The following is a 25241-nucleotide window of genomic DNA, read 5'->3' as shown; positions in this document are numbered from 1 at the left end:
TTTCATGCTCTGCGCTAGCCCAAACTAACGATCAACCACTAGCCTGTGTGCGCTTGTCTGGTCGACATGCGGGGCGGGTCGACGTGGATTGACTTTTGCTGTGGGTCGTGTTTGCAAACATTGTTCCACAGCTTAATGCCGGTGTTGGTGGATACCGCTCACAATGGAGGTCACCGTGTGTCAATTTATCGGTCGACTTCGTCATCGTGCACGGGCTAATTAAAGAAATGTAAAAGTAGCATATTAGGGAGGGTATCGGATGTAAAGTGCTCAAACCGAAAGTTATTTTGTTTTACGCTTTTGAAGGCAAGGCAGCAATGAATCTTTTGTCCCTCCCCAAGGTTGAGGGGTTTGACGGTATTGCAAACATCATGAGGCATATTGCGTGCCTGAGCGCTATAGAACAACTGCTTTAAGATGGTTATTGCATTACGCCTCGATAATGGTGCATCGAGGAGACAGAGAGCGCTTATGCGCTTCTTTTATGTTCTATGTTTCTACATACTCGGCACCTGTGCTTACAAACGCTCAGCCACTGGTCTGTGTGCGGTGATGTGGCCGACTAGCGGGTCGTCGTGCATTGACTTTTGCTGTGTGCCATGTTTGCAAATATTGTTCCACAATTTGATAGCGGTATTCGTGGACGGGGATCACAGTGGGAGTCATTGTGTGTCCATTTATCGGTCGAATTCGTCAGTGTGCATATACTAATTAAATTAATTTAATAAATAGATAAGTAGAAATCTATTAGTTGTCGCTTTGTAATAATCGTAGTTTTTCGTACTAGTGTACGATTGTCATATGCTAGTCGTATGTCTATCTATGTATGTGTTCGTCTGAGTATTTGTGACAGGTGGGTCAGGGAATGGATGCAGAACTGGCGTATATGATAGAATAGTGGCTAATACTTCTGGTGCTCAATTTATGCATTTGGTTCTATTCATTTGAGAAGGATTGGATAAATTAGGGTATAATGAATTTACCGACGCACGTGAGTCATCCATTCCCGACCAGCATAGCATGATGAAACTCTAACAGCATGCAATTGTCGTTAATGATAAATATACAACATTTGCTGCATTTATACGAGTTTATTTGCGTGTTACATATGTTTTTCTATTCTACTTCATTAGTCTGTACTTTTGCACATCTATAAGTTTGCTTTTCCATTACTGATGTATACCAAAATAGTATCGATCAATTTATACACTTCTAATCAAGCTATTTGCATCTTTTTTTTATTCGGCATGTTATGATTCCTTTTATTGGTATATCTGCTATGCGCTATCCATACTCATATAGGTTCAAAAGCTCGTGGCCTTCGCGATAACACAAACCTGGCCACAAACGCGACTATGCAATTGCACTAGTCCACACATACTTACGTCCGCGATTTCGCCTACATGAAAATCCCCGGTAGTTAAGTAAACGTAGCATCTTTAAACTTCCAAACGCGGTCTCAAACATTATCCCACCACTCGTTCGACCATGAAACGGTCACATCCGGAAGTCTTACCGGTCCTAGCAGTCTGGACTAATGTCTTCAGTTGAACCAATCAAAAAAGTGACGCTCATATTCACTAAACAACACATGGTGACATGACCTGGAACTCTAGTGATATGGGAAACGGACTCTCTTCTACCATCTGTACCATACACTAAAAATTAAGCATCAGATTCACGGTTCGCGCGCGATTGAACAAGAATACACGCTACATCATTATAAAATCGAAATTATACACGCGAAGTCACATACACGTGACAAACACGTTAATATGCAAATGCTTCAGCCCTTCGCGACCATTCACGGCACCATCACCCGCGACCTCGTAGACATGATAACATCCCGGTGTTAAAAAAATGTCTCAGCTCCTAGAAATATTCAAACGCAGTCTCAAGCGTGAACCTAAAAACTCACTTCCGGATGTTTCTATCCTTGATATCAGCAGACTAGGTCCATGCCTTCAATTGGTCCAATTAAAAAAGAAAGCTCTCATATCAACTGGACACCACGTTATATGACCGGGGACTCTAGTGATATGGGATAACTTACTCCCTGTCAGAATGTGAATTGTACACCGAAAACTATCAGAATGAAGGTCCGCGTGACCATCCAAGAACGCACGCGTATATAGGAATGGCCACACGGTTACAAAATCCAGTTTTGTACATGCGAAGTCACATGCGCGCGAGCACACGTGACAAACACGTTAATATACGAACGCTTAAGCCCTTCGCGATTAACAACGCACACCTACGCCCGCGATCGCGTAAACTTGACAACACCCCGGTAATAAGGTGAACGTTTCAGCACTTACGAAGTTTCAAACGCGAACCTACAAACGTCCGTTTTCGCGCGATCATGTCCGGAAACCATTGCCCTCTGTCCTAAAAACTTAGGTCCATACATTCAGTAGGACCAATAAAAAATAAAGCTCATATCAACTAGACAACACGTTCCATGACCACATGTCCGGGAACACTATGGAAGATTTCACTTGCTTCTAGCATCTGAGCCGCACACGAAAAATTAAGTATCAGATTCACAGTCCGCGCGCGATCATTCTAGAACACACGCGAATATGCAAAAGGCAAACGGTTTTAATATAGAATTTTTTACACGTGAAGTTACATACACGTTAGCACACGCGACATACAAACGCATACGCGATCGAACACGTTAACGTACAAATGCTTGAGCCCTTCGCATTGATACACGCGATCGCTAAGTCTCTACGCCCGCAGTTATCTGAACCGTACAATGAATATCACATTCAGAATCACGGCCCGCTGCAATTGGCTTTAGGCGACGTTGCCTGTCTCGTCTGCAATTGTAGTGTGTGATTCTGATGGGGAGCCCTTCCGAGAACCTAGCTCGACAACTCCAGTACAACTCTAGACAAAGTATAAACAAAACAATTGTAATATCATTTTTAAAGATTATCCTAGAGTTCGCCAGTTCACGGATGAGAAAGACAATTGCACCAAAAAATGGATAAATACTGGTTTTATAATTGGTGAAATCACCAAAATTATATACAAAAATATATTCCAACCCATATTATGAAATATAGTGTTCATGATGACATATAAGTTAATTTACTAAATTTTTGTGATTCCAAAAATACGTGTGTCAGACTCAATCTCTATTTTGGTCTTGAGGCCATAAAAATCTGTGGATTGATAATTTAAGTAATTAATAAATGGCGCATTTAAAGGAATTTAAAAAATAATTTTAAATGAAAACCGTTAAACGCATAACAATACAATACACTGTAAAATTTAATGCAAGTGGGACTATCACACAAGATAAATCCTGTACTTGTGTGCTATGCTCTGTGCTATGTTGATGGTTGAATTAACCAATACTAATTCTTGCCCGCTTTCGTTCATCCCTCACAGGTACCGAAACTCTCGAACATGAAATCACTGGATCGCGCCCTGTTCAACTACTACTACTACCAGCTGCGGCACGATCTGCTCCAGAGCAAAATCACCGAAATCGAGTACGACGAGTACAAGAACAAAATCCTGGGCTATGTCGTCAACGATATGTACCGGAAGATGGTCGAGGATGGCGTGACCGTGACCGATCTGAAGCGTACCTACGATGAGTACATTCCGCGTAAGATCAACAAGGAGCACTCGTTGCTCTTCTTCAACTGGGCTCGTTCCAAGGTGTTCAACTCGTTGCATAAGATCTCCTACAAGGAACATGATGCAGAGTAAGTGGACAGCACGAAATACCCATGTCTCCTTACCCCACTAAATGGTTTTTCTCTTCTAGTTATGTAAAAAGTGTATATATCGACGACATCGACAACATTGCGCCCGGTTATCTATACGAAGAGTATAATGTAAGCATCCCGTACCCTCCGGAGGATGGTATGCGTAAACCGGGCAAGTGCCGGGTTAAGGTCAGATTCGTACCTTATGCCCATAGGGGAACCCCCAGTGCAAAGTCGGGCAAGAATGTGCAAAAGAATGACAGCGAATCGCTGCCAGGGCTAAAGGTGTTCTATTCGCGAGAGTGGAGACACGTCGCGAATATCGATGAAATTTTTACTATACTAGTAGAAAACCTAACGGTGAATATTTCACTCAAGGATCAATCGAATCTTTACTCGATAGACTTTAGCAGTCAGACTGAATTAGATTCATTCGTAACATGTTTAGCTGGTTATTATAGGTAAGAATTGGATGAATCTGTTCTAATAATTTAATCCTAACATATGTCACTCTTATTTCCCAGGTTAATGTGTAAGTGGACAGTGTATCTTTGTAAACCTTATCTGTACTCACCATCGTTGAATAGACTAACGGAGCTCAAGTGTCATGGTCCTATTGGGTAAGTGTACCCCATTCAGTTTTAGCACAACTGGCAGTGACGTCGTAGCTGATCCATTCACTAGCTCAGTGCAATCATTTTTTGATTTATGAACCATTCCAAACTATTTATCGTCGTTTCAGAGGAAAGTTCTCCTATCGTAAAATAGCAGAAAAGAATAGCAGCATCGGTGCTAATATCGTACGTCAATGCGAATCCCATTATGACACATACTATGTCGATATTCTGGAACGCGAGTAAGTAGATTTCTAAGTTGCCTCTCGGTAGTCAATGAATGAAATCGTCATCACCCTAGTTTACGAGCTTATCGGTTTTACCGTCACCGCGTCATTTTATTACGTTATTCCGCAGGAATCAAATGAAGACTTATAAGCTTACTTACGGCCAGTGCCGTTGGCATGTGCATCGAGACGCCGGGGAAGTAACTACCTACGACGAGCTACTGGACGTGCTGCGGAATCTTAACCCCAACATCAAAAACCTGTACCGGCTGTCACCTACTGAGCACGACAAGTCTTCGAATCTGCTGTTGTGTATACCCCAGAGTGACATGATATCAAAGCGATTGCTCGATGTGCAGGAAATGCGCCAGGTTCGGCCACAGATTGTGTCTGCGGCAAAGGAGCTGGTTATCAACAGAAGTAAGCGGCAATCTTCCAAATGGTTCCACAGTTCTTGTTAAAGGTTCGCTCTAATTTTTAATTTCAGATGCACTCAAGAATGAAAACGATGGCTTTTTTGAAAGAACCAGGGCTGAATTACTTCTACCAAATAATACTAAAATGGAGGTTACGCTGCGGTTACTCAAAAACGATAAGAAGGACGATTTTTTAAGTGTAAGTTTTTTAGGTGACGTGGTATTTTGCATAAATATCATAAAATAAAAATACATCTGCACGCACGAGTTATTCGACGCAATATCGAATCGCTAAATTTTCAATTCTGTTCTTGATCTACTCTGCAGGATTTTCTGCAACTAACCGACTTCTGGGCGAACATAGACTGCAAGGACATCATCAAACTGTACGGCGTAACACTGTACAAACCGATCTCAATGGTGCTGGAAAGCTATCGGGACGGTCCGTTGGATGAGTTCCTACGACGGCACCGGCACGTGTCGCTTTCGTCGTTGATCGACGTCGCCCACTCGTTGGCACTAGCTCTCTATTATCTGCAGGAAAACGGACTCATTCATGGCCGGATACGTTGTTCGACGATGCTTGTAACATCGTACAATCGTGACGAGAATCGCTTGATTGCGAAGCTCGGTGATCCTGGCTTGCAGCAGCAACGCCAGTATACCGAGCAAGATTTGTTTTGGGTACCGTTGGAGTACCACGAGCTTGGGCCGAGGGAAGTGCAATTGTTGAAACAGGACCTAAAGGCAGATGTCTGGGCCTGTTCGACGACTCTGTGGGAAATTTTCAGCCGAGGCAAACGGCTGATAGTGAAGGATGCCAAAAAGTTTTTGGCCACTGGGCACCGGTTACGGGTGCCCCCCGAGTGCGAGGATATCAAAGAAATCTACCAGTGTATGTATAACGGTTGGCTAGCAGATCCTGACAAGCGGTTTGCTCCGCAGATGATTATATCCAAGCTGGTGCAAGCTAGTAAGTTAAATTTAATACATCACTTAATTTTTTGCTAAACGCTATTTTTTCAGAACAAAAAAGTAGCTACTGTGTGATAGGCCATAGCAATGTAAACGGAACAACGAAGTCAACGAATGGTTCTTACTCTAAGCAAAGCGTTCTCTCTATAGAAACAGGTACATTCCCCGAAAAAATTCGAGCTACTTCAACTGATTCGTTATTTTCCTTCCAGATTCCACCTTATTAAACTCCCACACAGATGTTTCCAGTTCATCCTACGTAAGTCATGGCAGCGAAGCCGGTAGTAGTGCATCGAGCGAGTGCAGCTCGCATCCTCTAATCTCAAATGGCGGTTCTAGTCAGTACAGTGTCGGCTCGTACAGTGGCTGGGGTCAATCCCAAGCCGAACGGTTCCTGTATGATTGCCCAGACTTCATTGAGCTGCCCCGCGGAGCCAAAGTGATATTCCAGGGAGAGCTGGGTCAGGGTTACTACGGTAAAGTTTATCGGGGCTGTATAGACGATGGAAAGTACTCCATTGAGGTGGCGCTGAAAACGATCAACAACTTTGGCAATTCGATGGATATAGACAAGGCGGTCAAAGACTTTAAACGGGAGGTGTCGATTATGAAAAGGTTGAACCATAGAAATATTGTTAGGTTTATTGATTTCATCGACGAGCCAGACAAGTTGGTTGTGGTAATGGAGTACGTTGAGAATGGCTCCTTGTTGGATTTTCTAAGCTACAAGCGGTACGATTTGACTAAGTTGAACCTGCTTCGCTTTGCCAAGGATATTGCCAATGTTAGTAAAATGAGGTACATGAATTAAAAGAATACTATTAACATGATTTATACATTTTAGGGTATGCATCATCTGTTTGAAAAGAAAATAATCCACAGGGACTTGGCAGCCCGTAACATTCTGGTGCAAAGTGTAGATTGCGTTAAAATCTCCGACTTCGGGCTGGCACAGGTGACCGACGGCGGTAACTACTATGTGGCGCAGAGTAATCGCGAACTTCCTATTAAATGGTACGCTCCAGAGACGCTACTTACGCAGAAATATTCCTTCCAATCGGATGTCTGGTCCTATGGTGTGACGCTGTTTGAAATGTTCACTTTCGGTGAGACACCGTATCCCAATGTGGAGATTAACAATGGGGATGAGCTGTATGACCTGATAATTCACAAAAATATGAGGTGAGTCTTCTTAACCATGTGTTTAACCGTTTGGTGGATTGATTGAACTCCTTTCGAGAAAATGTCGGCTTTAATTCGACTGAAAACACTGCAATATGCTTCTTAGCACACTGTTTCATACGCCGTGGGGTCTTCTGTAAACAAACTTAGTGTGCCTAAAAGATTCACACCACTGTAAACTTAGAAGAAACCCTAAGAAATTCTTAAGCGGTCTACGTAGGATTTTATAATTTTTTAAATAGATTTTTAATCATTAATTTTTGATTTTGTTTGGTTCTACCTCAAAAATTACGGGAGGGTCGTAAAACCGATCCTAAAAAACAAATTGACGGTAAAATGCTGCACAGATAAAACTGCTTGAAAAAATGTTTTCGCGATTCGCAAATATGTAGTATTAAAATTCCATTTTGAAAGATCTTGATTCTCTTTATTGTATCAAGATAAACCAACTAAATTTTTCCAATTATTGGGACAGCGTGAATGATTTTTTTTCTATATTTTGATTTTTCGGTAAATGGTGTACTCCTTAATACAAGCGCTGAAAAAGTCTGAAATGACAGCATATTGCTTATTTTAAAGAAATTACTGTGAATGTTTACGGCTTTCTCAGTCAATGTAGCTTGAGCAAACGAAGTATTTTTAAAACTGCCCGACGTTTCGACCGTGTTTGGCGGCCTTTTTCAAGGGAAAAAGGCCGCCAAACATGGTCGAAATGTCGGGCGGTTTTAAAAACACTGCGACCCGCTGCTAGCTATTCGACGCGGTCTACTCGGTCTAATCCCCGGCGGTTGATCTAACCTACTAACGAGCTACCCAGTAAGGTGTCGAGGTCCGGCGATTCCGATGAAGCCTGACGTCCGGTTCACCGACGACCCAAACCCGGTGCTACGTCGCGTACTACTCAGCTGGTCCTCGGCGGAGGGCCTAGTCTACACTGTCGGAGAGTTCCCGGCGGCAGAATTTTTCTCGAATCCCCATTTGTGGTTTCACGGCGGCTTTCTAACCAATGGCGCTACTTTGTTGGTGCCTTCGTCACTTCCTCTGCAGCTCGGAGAGTATACTCGTGACTACTCTGTTGACAGCGTCACAGGTATACTCGTCGTGGCACATCTTTTCACTGTCGCACCAGGAATACCCCTTCGAACTTCTTCGAACCTAGGGCATTCAAATACCACCTGTTCCGGTGTCTCTTGCATGTCCACACATTCCAGGCAAAGGGGTGACGAAGCATGTCCAAACCGATGCAGGTACTTCCGGAAGCATCCGTGCCCGGACAAAAACAGCGTCAAATGGAAGTTCACCTCTCCATGCTTCCTATGCACCCAAGTCGACACATTTGGGATGAGTCGGTGGGTCCACCTTTCTTTCTCTCTTTTTCCTTGCATTACGTGCATTTCTCTGCTGATAGCATTCAGTCAGAGTGATGCAGATGGGGATCATCCCGGCGATAACGACGATATTGTTCTGTAAGAACTCGAGACTCGTACGGCCATCAGCCGGAATGTCTTGTTCAGCTTGTCACGGTTCCGCTTGTTTTTCAGCGCAGCAACCCATGCAGGAACCCCATATCGGAGTATCGATGACGAAACAGTAGATACCAGACGTTTGGTGCTGCTTCTCGGGCCGCCGATGTTTGGCATGATTCTCGCTATTGCGTTCGTTGCCTTCGCCGACTTTTCACAGGCGTAGTCAACGTGATTGTTGAAGCTCAACCGGTCGTCGATCATCACTCCCAATTGTGAAGCACGCTTCGATGCAATCACGTACCCTCCGACGTCGATCTGCATCCGCTGAACCGCTTTGCAGTTGCTGACCAACAACACCTATGTCTTGTGGTGAGCTTGACCCCGTTCATCCAGCTCTCGATCGCGTCTGTTGTCTCCGTCACTGACAGCTTTGCTTTTTCAAGAGTCTCACCCATCACGGTTAGTGACACGTCGTCCGCGAAACCCACGATTTTCACTTTCCTGGGCAGCTGCAGCGTTAAGACCCCATCGTACATCCCGTTCCGAAGAGTTGGACCGAGAATGGAACCCTGAGGAACGCTCGCTGTGACTCGCATTGACTTCTGCCCTTCGCTCTGCTCGTACAGCAGCACTCTGCTCTGAAAGTAGCTCTTTTTGGATCTTGCTTAGATAGTCGGGAACCCTCATTCCTCGTGATCACAGCGCAGTACCGATCTCCTTTACGCTTCTGTTTAGATGACTTCTCTGCACTCTCGAGCACTGTCCGAATTGCATCCACAGTCGATGCTCCTTTGCGGAATCCGAACTGCATCTTGAACAGTCCGCGACCACCATCCGTGAATTTCGTCAACCTGTTAAGAATGATCCTTTCCAGGAGAGTGTGTATGTGTGTGTGTCATTTAAACTCACACAATTTTCTCAGAGATGGCTGAAACGATTTACTCATTTAGTTTCAAATGAAAGGTACAACGCTCTTATAATCTGCTATAGAATTTCTAATTGATCCGACTTCCGGTTCCGGAGTTACGGGTTGAAGTGTGCGGTCCCATATTAAATTCCCATATAATCTTCTACCACCACGATGTCCAAATGATGTACTAGATATTCAAATTGATGCAACATTACTGGAGTTTGAGGGTTTAGATCACTAATGATCAATCGAAGTAGCTTTGAGCACATTGGCCACCTATGCCGGTTCATGATGCCCCCGGGGAACTCGCCAAATTCCTAAGCTAATATCACACCTATTCCCCAGCGAATTCTTGACCGATTTTTACAAACTTGATTTCAAATGAAAGATACAGTAATTCCATTGACTGCTGCTGAATTTCATTCGGTTCTGACTCTTAGTCACGGAGTTACAGGTTGTTTAGTAAGGTTACACTGGGATTTCCCATATAAACCGTTACAATCGTAATACTTTACAGGCTAAAAACTTTTGAAATGGCCACCAAATTACTTCGATACGCACTTCTAGATCACTGATTGCCAATCAATGATCTAGAACGCGGATTTTGAAATTTACGCGGTTTTTGAAATTGACGCGGTTTTCATTTACGCGGATTTTTTAATTTATGCAGTATCCATTAACAAGGTTCCCATTAACGCGGAATCTAAAATTTACACGGTCTTCATTTACGCGGATTTGAAATTTACGCGTATTTTGAATTTTACGCGGTTTTCATTTACGCGGCGTGTATTTTTTTTATTTTTTTACGGGGTCAAGGGGGGGGGGGGTTACCGTCAAGCTACATAATTACCAAGGAGCATTTAGGGGTTTGTGACGATATGCTAGGATGGGGAAGGGGGGTGTTAAAAATCACTCAAAAAATGCTATGTCATTTATGGATGATCCCCAACAGCATTTCAAAATATGATCACATAAAAATAACATTAACCGTCATGTGTCCAACAACAAAAAAAAACACCTTTAACAGGTCGACGAGGGTACCTGGGTACCCACAAATTGAAATGCTCATAACTATGGCTTTCTTTAACCGATTTGAACACTTTCAGATGTTTTGGATTCAGGAACACGTCCACTTTTAGATTTAGCAAAATTGAACCGGATCAATGAATCTGGTTCTCAATTATCCGGATTTTCCGGAGTAATATTCCTGTACTGGGGTATGATTTGTAAATTATGTCATAAGCAAAAATAGCTATATTTCAACATTGAGCACCATTATCTCCGTAGCAACTAGTCTAATTATTTGCTATATTATCTAGAACACCCCATGACGTCACTTTCTCATTAGCAATTTTATCCGACGAACAGGATTCTACCTGAATTTTGATCGCTCCGTTCCGCAACCGCGAATTCAGGTGGTTTGGCGTGAATTAATTGTCACTTATTCATTGCGAATCAGATCTCTTTTCCACCTCATCTATATTTTTTAAATTTCCCAAAATTTATCGTCTATAGGCCTAATAAATATAAATCACAACAATATTCCATTTCTCCTACTTTTTGTGATGGTTCACAGCGGTTGTATACCATTCCCCCGAAAGCCATTTCCCAGAAAGCCATTCCTCAGAATTCCATATCCCAGAATGTACCATACCCCAGAAAAACATTTCCCAGACTGTACCATTCCCTAGAAAGCCACTATCCAGAATACCCCATTCCCCAGAAAGTCATTCCCCAGAAAAGCTAATGTTTTGTTCATTTTTTGTGATGATGCCAAAGGTTTGCGCATTACCTAAGTCAAGGAACTGATGCGGTGTAAAGCTGCGGAGCCTCTCACAAGCAAACCTGTTATCCACTTGTAAAACCAGTTTACTCGAACATAGGAATTGATTCCTTCTTTCAAACATGAGCAGTTCTTTGAAATGCCAATTAACTCTTGCGCGCAAACTAGTGATATTTTCGTCTGCCCGGTTTATTCAAACATAGGTGTTGATTCCTTCTTTCGAGCTTTCCTTAAATCTATATCAAAAGCGAAATGAATGCACATCCCACCAAATGGGTGTGTTTTTAGAGCATTTATCTTTCTTTTGCATTGGAAATGCAAATTTACGATTAGCTCGGTTTACTCAACACTAATACATTCGAAAGTTTTTCTATAGCTTATGCCAACTGGTACTTATACCATAGAGTAACAGACATAATACTCGACATCAATTCCTCACCAACGTTAGCGGTCATATTGAATTGAATAAATTTTTAATTGGTACTGTTATCGCATTTGCGATTATAGCGCCACTGATATATGCGCAAGCATACGGAGGATAGACTAGTAAAAAACTGTTCTTGGGTCTGAGTGTTTCAGAAATGTTGGTTATAGGCAAAACGTCTGGATTGGGGAGAAGCCGAAACGATGACAAAAAGGGTGGCCAATGGTTTCAAGCGGAACACCAACCGCTCCTACTGGGAATGTCGCGGAGTTCTAAATTATGTAGCGTATGAATTATCTGGCGGAATTTTCCTTGTAACCGGGACTGTCAACCAGAAAAACGTCTCCTTGATATAGCCGTCATATGAATACGACCAATGAAACGCATCAAATAAGAAACTTCGGTCGTAGTCACTATCTCGAAAAACTCTAAATAAACATTGCGTAACTTCAAAGGTGTATCAAAAGAAATATTCCAAAAAATGAAACTCAAAGGAAGAGAAGGGAAGCTCTTTCAGAAAATGTATTCAAAAGAAAAATAATCAGCACTAACAGTGCAACATAACACTTTAAACATTGTCCTAGCTGCTTGACACAAAGCCATTTGGCATAATATCGTTTGACATGAGACATTATATGGTAAAAGTACCATTTACTTTCGAGTGGATTTAGTGCCACATGTTTGAGTAAATCGAGTAATCGGGTGGATCGTAGTTTTACGTACGAAACATTCCAATGCAAAAGAAGGATAAATACTCTAAAAACACTCCAAACCGTTTCTCAAAATGTGCATTCATTTCGATTTTTATATAGATTCAGGGAAAGCTGGAAAGAAAGAACCAACACCTATGTTTGAATAAACCGGGTAGACAAAAAGATCAAAAGTTTGCGTGCAAGATTTATTTGGCATAAAGATATAAAGAACATGTTTGAAAGAAGGAAACAATTCCTATGTTCGAGTAAATCGGATATGCAAATGGATAACTGCCTTGTTTGCGAGGAGCCGCCGCTTTCGACGGCTTATCCCCAGCAGCTTAACACTGTATCAGTTCATTGACTTAGGTAAAGTACAAAGTTTTGGTTTCGCCACATAAGCTTACTTACATTCTTTGGGATCCTAGGAAGGCGACTACCGCTTTCTATAGTTGTTACCAAATGGCTCTCAAAAACACACCTGTACTGAATATTGCGATTTGTCCTATATGTATATTTATATTATTAAAAGGTATGTAAAAATATTGCTTTTGTCTAATGCTGGTAGCAGTGCACTCTTCGAGGGAGCAATATGGCCAACATTCTGAAAGATTTATGATTTTCATCAAGATTTTTTCCCACTTCAAAAATATCGTCTGGAAAATGGTTATATCGGTGTAACTTCTAAGCATTGGTTCATTCTGGATGTGGATTTCTGGAGAATAGTTCATTCTGGGGAAACACTTCGGAATTTTAGTTTCTGAGGAATGGTTTTTGGGGAAAATCAGCAAATTCTTTATTTTAATTCGGAATAAATAGTGTCCTAATTTTCGGTTTCAACACAATACAAATCATTTAAAATGTGACCTATCGAAAGCGAAGAATGTCGTTTGATAGAAGATCGGAAGGAAATAAATAATTTTTCTAGGGAATGACTTTCTGGGAAATGCTGCATTCTGGGGTATGGAATTCTGGAGAATGGTACAGTCTGGGAAATGACTTTCTGGGGAATATTATATTCTGGGGGATGATATTCTGGGGAGTGGAATTCTGGGGAATGGCTTTCTGGGGAATGATTTTCGGGGCAATAGTATACAATCGTTCACAACTGCCAACCAAACTAAAAAATGCCGATTCCACGCATTTCACGCAATCTGCCATATTTCAACCGATATATTGATTATTTAAAACTGCTTTAACCTTACGGTCATTCGCCTCTTCTTATTGGTTGAAATGCTGATAGAAAAATAGTGAGAACTTACATCGAAATGGCTCTTTTGAACTTTTACGTTGTTTTGCGGAATTTTAAAAATGTCAAACTAATTTGGTACGTTAATTTCATGAAATTGTACTGTTATCAGTCATTTTCATGTTTCAAATAATTCTGGGGTCCTAGGAGTAGAAGTGAGGCTTTTTCTCCCAGTGGGGCGTATTATACCCTATTACCATACATTTCAACAGGACTTAAATCTCTTTGTTTACTTTCTCTTTCGATTATTACGACTTCACCAATTTTCCTTTACACATTGAAAGGCGGCAGTTGCTTCGTTGCAGTCGACTGCAGGTAATACGAAGACTCCTACCAGTGGCTGATGCTAGTATCATCATAGAAAAGTGACTTTTTACTGCCTGTAGGTAGATTTGGAAGATCAGAGGTAAAAATATTGTATAGGATTGGTGCGACGCTTGATCCTTTAGAGACGCCTGCTCTAACTGGTAGCTTATTAGATTTACAATTCTGATAAGAAACCTGCAGGGTACGGTTAGTAAGATAATTTTTAATTATCTTTATTATGTAAATTGGAAAATTGAAATCCCACATTTTGGCAAGTAAACCTTTGTGCCAAACACTGTCGAAAGCTTTTTCGATGTCTAGAAGAGCAACTCCAGTGGAATAGCCCTCTGAGATATTTGCCTTTATCATGTTAGTTACTCTCACAAGTTGATGAGTAGTTGAATGTCCAATACGAAATCCAAACTGCTCAGGAAGAAAAATAGAATTCTCATTGATATGTGACATCATTCTAGTAAGGATGATTTTTTCAAATAATTTACTAATAGAAGAGAGTAAACTAATTGGTCGATAGCTAGATGCTTCTGCTGGGTTTTTATCTGGCTTCAAAATAGGAATAATCTTGGCATTTTTCCATCTTCCAGGGAAGTATGCTAATTCAAAACATTTGTTGAATATTTTGACCAAGTATCTCATGGTGATTTCGGGAAGGTTTTTAAGAAGAATGTTGAAAATTCCATCATAACCTGCAGCTTTCATATTTTTTATGACGGATTTGATCTCATCCTAGTTTGTTTCAACAATATCGTCTAGAGACAATACTTGATTTGAAACGTTTTCATATTCTTGTGATACTCGATTTCAAAAGGACTCACAATGTTGAGATTAAAATTATGGACGCTTTCAAACTGCAAGTTTTTGAGCTTTTTATTCGTTTATAAGAAGTATGTGGTCACCTTCCTTCAAAGCTGGAATTGGTTTCTGAGGATTCTTAGGAACCTTAGAAAGTTTCCAGAAAGGTTTAGAATTTGGCTTGATTTGTTCAACCTCTTTCGCGAAATTTTCATTTCTTAAGAGTGTGAATCTATGCTTAATTTCTTTTTGTAGATCCTGATAGATACATTTTATAGCAGGATCACGGGAACGTTGATATTGACGTCTTCGAACATTCTTCAAGCGAATCAGAAGTTGAAGATCGTCGTCAATAATAGGAGTATTAAATTTTTTCTGTGTTGTTGGTACTGATAAATTTCTAACACCAACTATAGAATTACTTAAATTTTGTAATGCCGCATCAATATCCGCTTTATTTTGTAAATCAAGGTTATGATTAAAATTATTTTCAATATAAGTTTTGTACCTTTCCCTATTCGCTTTGTGATAATTGAACAATGAGCTAATGGGATTGGAAACAGCTTTTTGAGTAAGTGAAAAAGTTACTGGAAGATGATCAGAATCAAAGTCAGCATGTGTAATCAATTCGCTACAAAGGTGACTTTGATCTGTCAAAACCAAATCAATTGTTGATGGATTCCTTACAGACGAATAGCACGTAGGACCATTCGGGAACAAAATTGAATAATAACCAGCAGAGCAATCATTAAAAAGTAGTTTACCGTTGGAATTGCTTATTTTATTTTATTATTCCAGGCTTGGTGTTTGGCATTAAAATCACCGATTATGAAGAATTTCGACCGATTTCTTGTAAGTTTTTGTAAGTCTCCTTTCAAAAAATTCATTTGCTCGCCAGTGCCCTGAAAAGGCAAATAGGCTGCAGCAATAAAAATGATACCAAGATCAGTTTCAACTTCGATACCCAAACTCTCGATGACCTTGATGTCAAGAGACGGCGTAACGGAATGATTGATCCTGCAATTAACCGCTATTGCGATTCCTCCGCCGAATCCAACTATTCGATCAAATCGATGAATAACAAAGTTAGAGTTACTCTTCAAGTTAATATTTGGTTTTAAAAAAGTTTCGGTCACAACGGCTATATGCACATTATGTATCCTCAAGAAGTTGGAAAATTCATCTTCGCACGTTTTTTAATGAACGAGCATTCCAATTTAATAAATTTAAATGATTAAAGTCATTGTTAAACTTTAATTTAATTACAATTTTGTTAGCAAATTCCCACCCCGCTTGAAAAGCTTCACACATGGAGGTAGAATTTCATAGGTAACATAGAGTCTTGCAAGTATTTTAATTTTTCTTCCGTTACGCTACCTAGATCCATTGGACTAAAGGAAGCGTTGGGTGTAAACGAGTTTGTAGGCGTGGTAGTGGTAGCCGTTATTTTGGCCTTGTTACCTGCCACTGAAGCATAAGATGACACACCATTGTAAAATGGTGTGACGGAGGTAGAAGAAGTTGTTAATCTATTTTGAATCGGATTAACACGTTTGGGCGTGTTTCTTTGAAGTGTACCTGAAGAAGTAGGTACATTTTTTATTTGTTGTTTTTGTTGTCTAGAACGAGAATTTATAATTTTTTCTCGGACTGGACAACCCCAGAAATTCGATTTATGATGTTCGCTACAATTAGCGCATTTGAAACTTTTTGTGGTTTTTTTTTCACTGGACAAGTATCTTTCGTGTGCGATTTATCACCACAGATCATACATTTGGAATCCAAATGACAATTTTTGTGCCGTGCCCAAAGCCTTGGCATCTACGATACTGGGTCAGATTTTGAATTCTGCCCCATTGTCGTCTATAATGTTCCCACTTTACTCGCACGTAGAACATAAAACGTGCTTTTTCAAATACTTTCAAATTATTTATTTATTTATTCTTATTTTTCATCTGACCTGTGTTGGTCTACATGAAATGTTTCTAGAATGGGAAAAGCCCATTTCAGGATATGCTTCAGAAGCAATCCTCAAATGGGCGTAAAAACCCATCATCTTTTCAAATTTTTCACAGTTGATTACAACGATTTTACACTACAATTAAACTTAATCACATAGTACACAGTATTGCAAGAACAAAAATTACAAATATTACAAAAATGGAATCTTAAAATCTAAGTCAACCTTCTTAGTCTATTTTTGAAAACATCACAAGATACAGAAAAGTCAAAATGGTCATAAACACTATTAAAAACATTACACATCGCCCTAATGGGTTCGTTCTGACCATACTCTGTGCGCTGAAATTCCAGTCTTAAGAAGTTATGCGATCTGAGATTTCTAGGGGGCACATAGATATTTATTTGTGAGAGAATATCTGGAGCATCTATTTGACCAGTTAATATCTTCCCAACAAATACTGCTCTAAATGTTCCGCCTTTTCGCTAGGGTTTCCATATCGAGCAGACGACAGCGATCGATGTACGGTGGTAGCTCTGCTGGGTTACGCCATGGGAGAGTTCTAAGAGCAAAACGGAGGAATCTTGCCTGCACTGCTTCTATTCGGTTGATCCAAATGTTCGTATAAGGACACCAAATGGGTGCTGAAGCTTCCAGGACAGATCGAACTAGTGAGAAATAGAGTGCCCGTAAACAATATGGATCGGTGAATTCTTTGGCGATTCTTATAATGAAGCCGAGGTTTCTATTTGCCTGTGCTATAACATGAGAGTAATGATTTCTGAATGTCAGTTGTGAGTCCAGGAGTACTCCGAGGTCTCTGATAACTGTCATTCTCTCTAGCGATTCCCCTGAGATGGTGTAGCTCCAGAGTATTGAGAGTATTGAGAGCCAGCAAGTTGCGACTACACCAGTTACAAAAAGCATCTAAGTGTCGCTGCAGTGCCACGCAATCTTCTATTGACCGCACAATGAGAAATAGTTTGAGATCATCAGCGTATATAAGTTTACACCCTGGAGGTATAACATAGCAAACGTCATTGAAGAACAACGAAAAAAGCAACGGTCCTAGATTGCTCCCTTGAGGCACTCCCGACAAGTTAATGAAGCTGTATGACTCGCTATTTCCTAATTTTACAGATAGAGAACGATTTACGAGATATGATTTAAGCCACCCTGTGAAATTTGACGAAGCGCCCAGCCGCTTTATCTTTGCCAGTAGAAGAGAGTGATCTACACGATCGAATGCAGCCTTGAGATCCGTGTATACAGTATCAACCTGAGATCCAACTTCAATATTTTTAATACAGAGCGAAGTGAATTGGGCTAGATTAGTAGTTGTCGATCTGCCTGAAAAAAAGCCATGTTGATCCTTCGATATGTATGCTTTGGTCTCACGAAACAGCACGTTTCCTACTAAAATCTCAAATAACTTTGATCCAGCGCAGAGTGAGGTTATGCCACGATAGTTCGCAATATTTTGCTTATCACCTTTTTTAAAAACGGGAAACATAACTGATTTTTTCCAACACACGGGAAACGCCGATTGCAATAGTGATTGATTGAAAATTAGCCTTAAAGGCGTACACAATGCGCTTGCGCATCTTTTCAGTATAATGGAAGGAATACCATCTGGTCCTGCTGATGTTGAAGACTTTAGCTTTCTCATGGCAGTTAAAATGTCTTCGTCAGTAAATTGGATATTACCTACATTAATTACATCATGAGGGACATTCTGAAGGCCATATTCCACCTGAGTGGAGTTAGCCGAGTCCTTTTTAAACACACTCGAGAAATGTTGAGCGAATAGGTCACAGATGCCGCTTGGAGTGCTTGATGTTTCACTTGCAAGGAACATACTGGAAGGAAGCCCATTTTCTTTGCGTTTTCCGTTAACGAAAGACCAAAACTGCTTTGGATTTTGTTTCAGGTTTGATTGGGTTTGTGCCACGTGTCTTGAATAGAGGAACCGATTATATGTCTTGTAACTGTTGCTAGCTTGAATAAACTCTCGTTTTGTAATGGGGTTTCGTCGGCTGGTGTAATGCCGAAGCGCAGCTGCTCGCAATCTTTTCAGCTTACGTAGCTGACGATTGGACCATGCCGGTTTTGGTCGGGGACGTGGTGCGGGAACTGTTATTCTGAATAGCTGTTTCAGGACCAGTGAAAGTTTTTCTACGGCAACATCTACATCGATCGCGGAATTTAACAAAGTCTCCCAATCAATTGCCTGTAGCGAACTTTGAAGCCTAGAGAAATCAGTCTTCGAAAAGTTGAGTCCCTGACATCCAGAATTTCGTCAAAAATAACCAACTGGGGACAAATCTGCGTTACTAGAAGAGGAGGATGATATGCGTCACAGGCAACTAATGGCTCAAGAGCTTCTGAAACGGCGCAGTTAATAGAAGCTTCTTCATTTACGAACAGGAGATCCAGGGTTCGATTTCGTCTGTTATTTATGGTACACATTTGCAGCATGTTCAATATAGACATTCCGTCCAATAAGGCAATACTCGCTCTCGAAAAGATAGATTCAGAAGGATCTGGAAAGGCATAACCGGAGGGTGTACTCTTCCAAAGAAGTCCTGGCTGATTATAGTCACCAAACAGTAGATGAGCCATGTTGGGTTGAATGGAAGTTGCGATGTCAAGTGCTGAGTCTATGTGCTTCTGAATAATATCTATATCACTTGCGGAATCAGGGGGAATGTATACTACGCCTACACAAATATTAGTATCGCGCCCGCGAATATCTACCCATAGTTGTTCGAGATCGTTACTATCCGTTTTATGTTTGGACGAGAGCCGGTTGGACACTGCAATAAGCACACCACCTCCACGTTTTTTCCCTGTACTGTCTGGATCGCGATCTTTACGGTAAACCGTGTACCTTGGGCCGAATAACTGGATCGAATGGATTTGATCATTCAGCCACGTTTCGGTTAGAACAATGACATCATATTCGGCCTCTGAAACAGCGACGAACAACTCGTCAATTTTTGTGCGTAGTCCTCTCACGTTCTGGTAGTAGATACTAAGTTGTTCCTCCAGATAGTGTCCTGATGGTTGAGCGGTAGAAACACGAGCAGCGATGATGGTGGCGTCTGGCTGTAATAGGGGTGGATTTTCAGCGGGAGCAGCATCTGTATGTCCTACTTCGGAAGAACATATACATTCATTGCATTTACCTGTGTAAACAAAAGCAGGAACTTCAAATTGCTCTAATTGTTTTAGACTGCTGTTATCTGACCGGAACATATCGTAGTCTCTGCTTTCAGATTTTGTTGTCAACATACAGGCGTCGGAGTTAAGCTGATCACGTCCAGTGGTAAGCTGCAATTGATCTGACCGGGAAGGGTCGCTGCCAAGTTCCGTGGCAAGCAGATGGGCGTCGGTGATGGGTTCTAGCTGATTGTGCCTATCGGCAAGCTGCAATTGTGGGTCTGGCCGGGAAAGGTCGCTGCCATAGCATACAAGTTCCTTAGAAAACAGATGAACGTCGTTGATGGAATCGGCCTGATTGCATCCGTCGACAAGCTGCAATTGTGGATCTAATTTAAGGTGCGCAGTATCTTGAGTAGCTTCGGGAGGACATATACCCTCCTTAGCTTTACCTGACCGGGAAATGTCGCTGCCATAACACACAAGTTCCGTGGAGAGCAGGTGAACGTAGTTGAAGGAATCGGGCTGATTGCACCCGTCGGTAAGATGCAATTGTGGATCTGGACAGATGAGGTCGCCATCGTTGCTGCTTCGTTGTTCTAACCAAGATTCATTCTCCGATGGCGTCGCTGCCACAGAAGAAACATGGTTGCTGTGGTTGTTTTGTCGTTTGACCGGAGGAATTATTTCACGAACAACGAAACCGGTTTCACGGTGTTGTGTTAGTTGCTAGGTGTTGTAGTCAATGATTCGACGTGACTGCCGAAGACGAGTTTGGTACAGTGGACACTCAGAGCTCCAGGAGGCATGATCTACTTGTATTTGGTCAGCATCAGCTCTCGCAGTATTGGCATTGTGGCAGTTTATGCATTTTCGGAAGTTTGAAACACATTCTTCAGAATTGTGTCCTTCGACACAAATTGGACAGCATAGGGGCTTCGTGCATGCTTCAGCTTTATGGCCGTACTCAGAACACCGAAAGCAGCGAAACACGTTGACACATTCAGTAATTTTGCAGCGCATCCAACCTAAGTTGACACGTTGCAGCTTTATCAGTTCTTCGAAGGTTTTGGCATCGGTTTCAAGAACAGCAGACATAGGATTGTCTGTGTGTTTTTCGTTTCGCACAACTCGTATCACCGTTAGGTTAGCAGACTCCGAAAGATTGTTTTGCTTTACCAATTTTTCCACGAAATTCTCCGCAGTGATATCGTAAGTGAAACCAGCAATTTTTACTCTGGGTTTCAGAGCTTTTTTAACGTCAGCATCGTACTTTCCAGACAGATTTGCTTTTACTGAACTAAGCAGTTTAAGCGCTGATTCTTGGGAATCGCATCTAACCGTTGCTTCACCGTTGGATCGGAAAAAGGTTTCTTTAACACCCAACATAACAGGGTCGAGCTTGCTTTGGATGTCTTTCTTTGTTACAGTCGCGTCTTGGTGCTCAGTAGGTCTAATGACTACTGTTCGCTCTCGCTTTACTATTGCATTAGACTTCACTGAGAGTGTTTCTGCAATGTTCTGGACGGGTACACTCTTGGGGGTGTTCTCGTTGGAAACTTTATCACTTCTAGGGGGAACAGTTAGACATCGACGTTTACCCGACCGCAGTTGGCCTATTTCCAAAATATCGCTGCCATTAGGATTGGACTGTTTATGCACCGGACAATCGCCAGCAGATATCATGGGACTTTTCCTTTTTCTGTTTGATGCTGGGTCGCTCACACAAGCTTGAACGACATTTGCGTATGACAAGGTATTTGTATTTTCACTGGTATTCAAATTCACGAGCGATTGCTTCATAAGCTGGAGAAAGTCCGAAAGTTGTTGCTTGATGTTGTTCTCGATTTTGCCCACACACTCATTCACTAACTTGTGTGTCAGCTCATGTTGTGCCTTCTGCAATTCAGAAACCGCGTTCTGCAGTTCCCCACACTTTTTCAGCACATCATTCAAGCAAGACTGTTTTTTACGACAGTCAAAGCAAACATATCGTAATGCATTATTGCTTTTCAGGGCACTTGCACTGGCGGTATTCAGATCGGCACATTTTTCATGCAGGATATGATCGCAGCCGCCGAAACAGTAAACACGATCATTCACTGATGAAATTTTATTCGCACACGCACTGCATAGAACAGTGGTCATGATATCGCTATCGGTGCTTCACACTCTTCTCTGCTCCGCCCCGAGACGGGCTAACGAAGCAAACCAAACAACTAATCACTGGTTGGCTATTGTTTTACCGGACCAACAGATAATGCAAATGTGTTTTTCACTTCAGATTGCGTAGATAACCGTCGATTCTTCAGGCAAACTATTTCACCAGAGAGAACACTTTTTCACACATCCGCTGGTAAAGTTTCGCGGCGAAAATTACTATTTATCACGAATAAATGAGGGTTTAATTTCAACGCAACGGATCACATCACCATCACACACAGTAAACAAATCAACCTCATTACGGTTAAAATGAATTAAATTAAGTTCCTGGATAATTCCAGAGCGTACTGGCGTGTTATCGCCGCTAGCCTTTCTCTTCGTAAGAATAACTTGTGAAGGAGTAAAGCCAAGTACATTTTTCAATTCGTTGGATATTTTATCCAAACTTTGACCTTGAGGTAGCCCTTTCAAGACAGCCTTGAATGGTCTATCTGTCTTGAAATCATATGAATAAAATTTATATAACTTCTCCGTAAGATACTGGAGTAGTCGTTTGTGGCCAATCAATTCCTCCGCTGTAACTCGACATTCTCCTCTTCGGCCAATCTGAAAACAGACTTTTATGTCCGGAAGGAACGTCGAAAGCTCAGTTCGAAAGGTTTTGAAGTCGGAGATCATCACTGTTATAGGTGGAGGTGATTGCGTTTTCTTCTCATTTCGGATTCACATTCGGATAAAACATCGAATGAGTTGCTGCAGTCAATTGAATTTTCGGGTGGAGAAGATACCCTTTTCCGTTTAGCTTTAATTTTTGGCACACGGCCTTTCTGGGAGGACCCAGGCATGTTGGAAGAATTAAATATTTCTTTAGGCTGAATTGTTCTTGAAAAATGTTTTAGTCTTGAAAAAGACTGATTGAGTAGAAAAAGTAGGTAGTCTTGAGAAAGACTAATTGTCGAAAAAATATAGGTAGTCTTGAAAAAGATTGATCGAGCGAAAATATAAGTAGTCTTGAGAAAGACAAAAACTCTGGGTAAACCAGGAGCTATCAAGATTTGTGACCGGTTCGAACGAAAGCTCAAGCCGGTATGATTAGTAGAAACTCAATATAGTCAACCGAGAAGCATCGATTGTCTTTTCCGAAAAGCTTCTAACATCTATACATTTCAAGATATTCAATCCCGAACATTAAAATCGTCTTACTCGAAACGGGTTGAATGGCGCTTGTCATAAGATAGCACATCAACGACGAAATGTGGTTGCATTCATGAAAGCTTGCATGCAATGTTGTATCCGATTTGAATAGAAAACGTGTGGTCATACCTCGACAGGGAAATATGGTGCACACTACCGAATTAGTTTTTCAGGGTTTTTCGTCTCTTCTCTGACATTTTATTTTGAGAACTGCACGATACCTGGCTGTTAGTATGTCAGGCAGAAGGTTGTGGGTTTTTGTAGCTAGAAGATCTTCCAACTACAACACTTGTAGTACTCCTTTGGATGCTAGTTTACTTCTGCTTGTAACAGCTTTCCTTGCCCTCAGCCCACTCATTATTTGTTTTATTTTCTACATCTTTCAGATTGGAGTTACGCGGTCAAGATCGGGACGTGTACGATCGGCTGATGGTACCCAGCTTCAATCTAGACACCCAACAGAGGCCTACGTTCATGCAGTTGCTGGAAAAAATCGAAGAACTGATCAACCAATATGGCGAATCCATTCAACCGCTTAATTAGAAGTTATACGGTTACAATACCGCATAATAATCTTCGTGATGATACAATTTAAACGGTTTCGTATATAGCGTAGTTTTGCCAAGCACCACTGCACTCTGATTATAGGCTAGGATGAATAGTTAAATTTTAAACAAACAAGATGAAAAAAGATTGCATTTCTTTTTGGAGTACGTACTACACATTTTTTACTAGTTTTACGCACCGCTGCTGCAGTTCCACTTAGAACTTATTGCAAATGCATGTTTACACGAAATGCACTTTTAGGAACTGATTGCAAACTATTTTCTCGATTTTATTCAGTTTTAACTGGTCTATTTGTACATGTAAATAAGTGTAGCTCAAATCTTTCCACAACTGAAAAGGAAAACAGTGCCCGTCTGTGCATATGTGTCTTACGTATAGTTGTTACATTATCTACGTTAAGAGGAGCGTCGCCTCTGAATCCTGACTTTTTAGCAAGTAATTCATGTTAATTATTAGCCATTTACCCAAATCGGAAAGCATAGCAAAGATCAAACCGTGTCGACATAAATCGGAAATATATTCTCAAAGTGCCACACCTAGATGAGGTTTTTTTTCTTCGTTTCCCACCCTCCTGAACTAGATTTAATGATTAAAATGAGCTTATTTTAGATTCGTTTTCTATTTTGTTTTGTTCTGCTGCGTTATTAGTTCTTAGTCTCAAAACAATTGCGGAGCTTCCTGTGGGTGTGTAAAAAAATTTAGTTTATCGTTTCGCATGAAATAGTCAATCAAGTAGAAAAGAGTAGAAACGGTACCAGAGTCCATCTGTCTGATAGGTTGACGATCAAGACATCATGTAATCAGAACAGCTACTAACGCTTGCATTTGTACATTTGAGCTTAGGAAAGCAATTCGGATCCTGTTATGAATTATTTTAAATTGTTGTACTTGTTTATTATGTGCTTACTATCGCTACCAATCCACGTTTACGAGAGTTGAAAAATCTGAGTTGGTTTAGATAGATTTTATGAGTTCCAGGAGAAGGAAATACATTGACCTGAAGCATTGCGAAATTTTATGACAAACACGATCAATCCTTAGATAAGAAAATATATTTCGAGTTTACAAATTATACTAATGTTTCGAGGAAAGAAAGAAATAGAAGAACTAAGTGTATATCAATGTTCCAATCTTTTAATTCTTATAAGTTTATAACTTCTAAATCTATTCGAACATTTCCAGGTCTTCTGTGTTCTGGTAGCAGCTGTATTCGTTTTTGTTTCTGAACTAATCGAAGGAGGGGCGAACCAACTGCGCCTAAAGGGTCAAGTGTAACTACAACTCGCTCGCTGCACAAAAAATCCAAGATTTGGTAGATTTCTGTTTGACAATCAATCTTTTGTGTCGGCATAATTTTTGAAGACTCGAATCTGCGCGCCATCTCCGAAAAATAATAAGTTGTACAACACGTGA

At 41.0% G+C, this 25241-nt stretch overlaps 1 protein-coding gene across 5 annotated transcripts in view; it reads left to right on the top strand.

Annotated features, from left to right (window-relative positions):
• The window catches only part of LOC131678619 (tyrosine-protein kinase hopscotch), a 67741-nt gene extending 42775 nt beyond the window's left edge, over nucleotides 1-24966 (top strand). For all 5 annotated transcript variants that reach the window (XM_058958839.1, XM_058958838.1, XM_058958842.1 and 2 more), the window contains 11 exons: nucleotides 3403-3725; nucleotides 3788-4189; nucleotides 4253-4348; nucleotides 4471-4584; nucleotides 4700-4989; nucleotides 5057-5184; nucleotides 5313-5958; nucleotides 6012-6116; nucleotides 6173-6744; nucleotides 6805-7142; nucleotides 23648-24966. In XM_058958839.1, the coding sequence (XP_058814822.1) occupies nucleotides 3403-3725; nucleotides 3788-4189; nucleotides 4253-4348; nucleotides 4471-4584; nucleotides 4700-4989; nucleotides 5057-5184; nucleotides 5313-5958; nucleotides 6012-6116; nucleotides 6173-6744; nucleotides 6805-7142; nucleotides 23648-23804 (3171 nt within the window). In that variant the 3' untranslated portion in view covers nucleotides 23805-24966. The remainder of the gene's footprint in view (nucleotides 1-3402; nucleotides 3726-3787; nucleotides 4190-4252; nucleotides 4349-4470; nucleotides 4585-4699; nucleotides 4990-5056; nucleotides 5185-5312; nucleotides 5959-6011; nucleotides 6117-6172; nucleotides 6745-6804; nucleotides 7143-23647) is intronic.
• The last annotated feature ends 275 nt before the right edge of the window (nucleotides 24967-25241 follow it).

The sequence above is a fragment of the Topomyia yanbarensis genome, chromosome 2 (genome assembly GCF_030247195.1).
Source record: "Topomyia yanbarensis strain Yona2022 chromosome 2, ASM3024719v1, whole genome shotgun sequence".
Lineage (NCBI taxonomy): Eukaryota > Metazoa > Arthropoda > Insecta > Diptera > Culicidae > Topomyia > Topomyia yanbarensis.
This window is presented reverse-complemented; position numbering and strand designations above follow the sequence as displayed.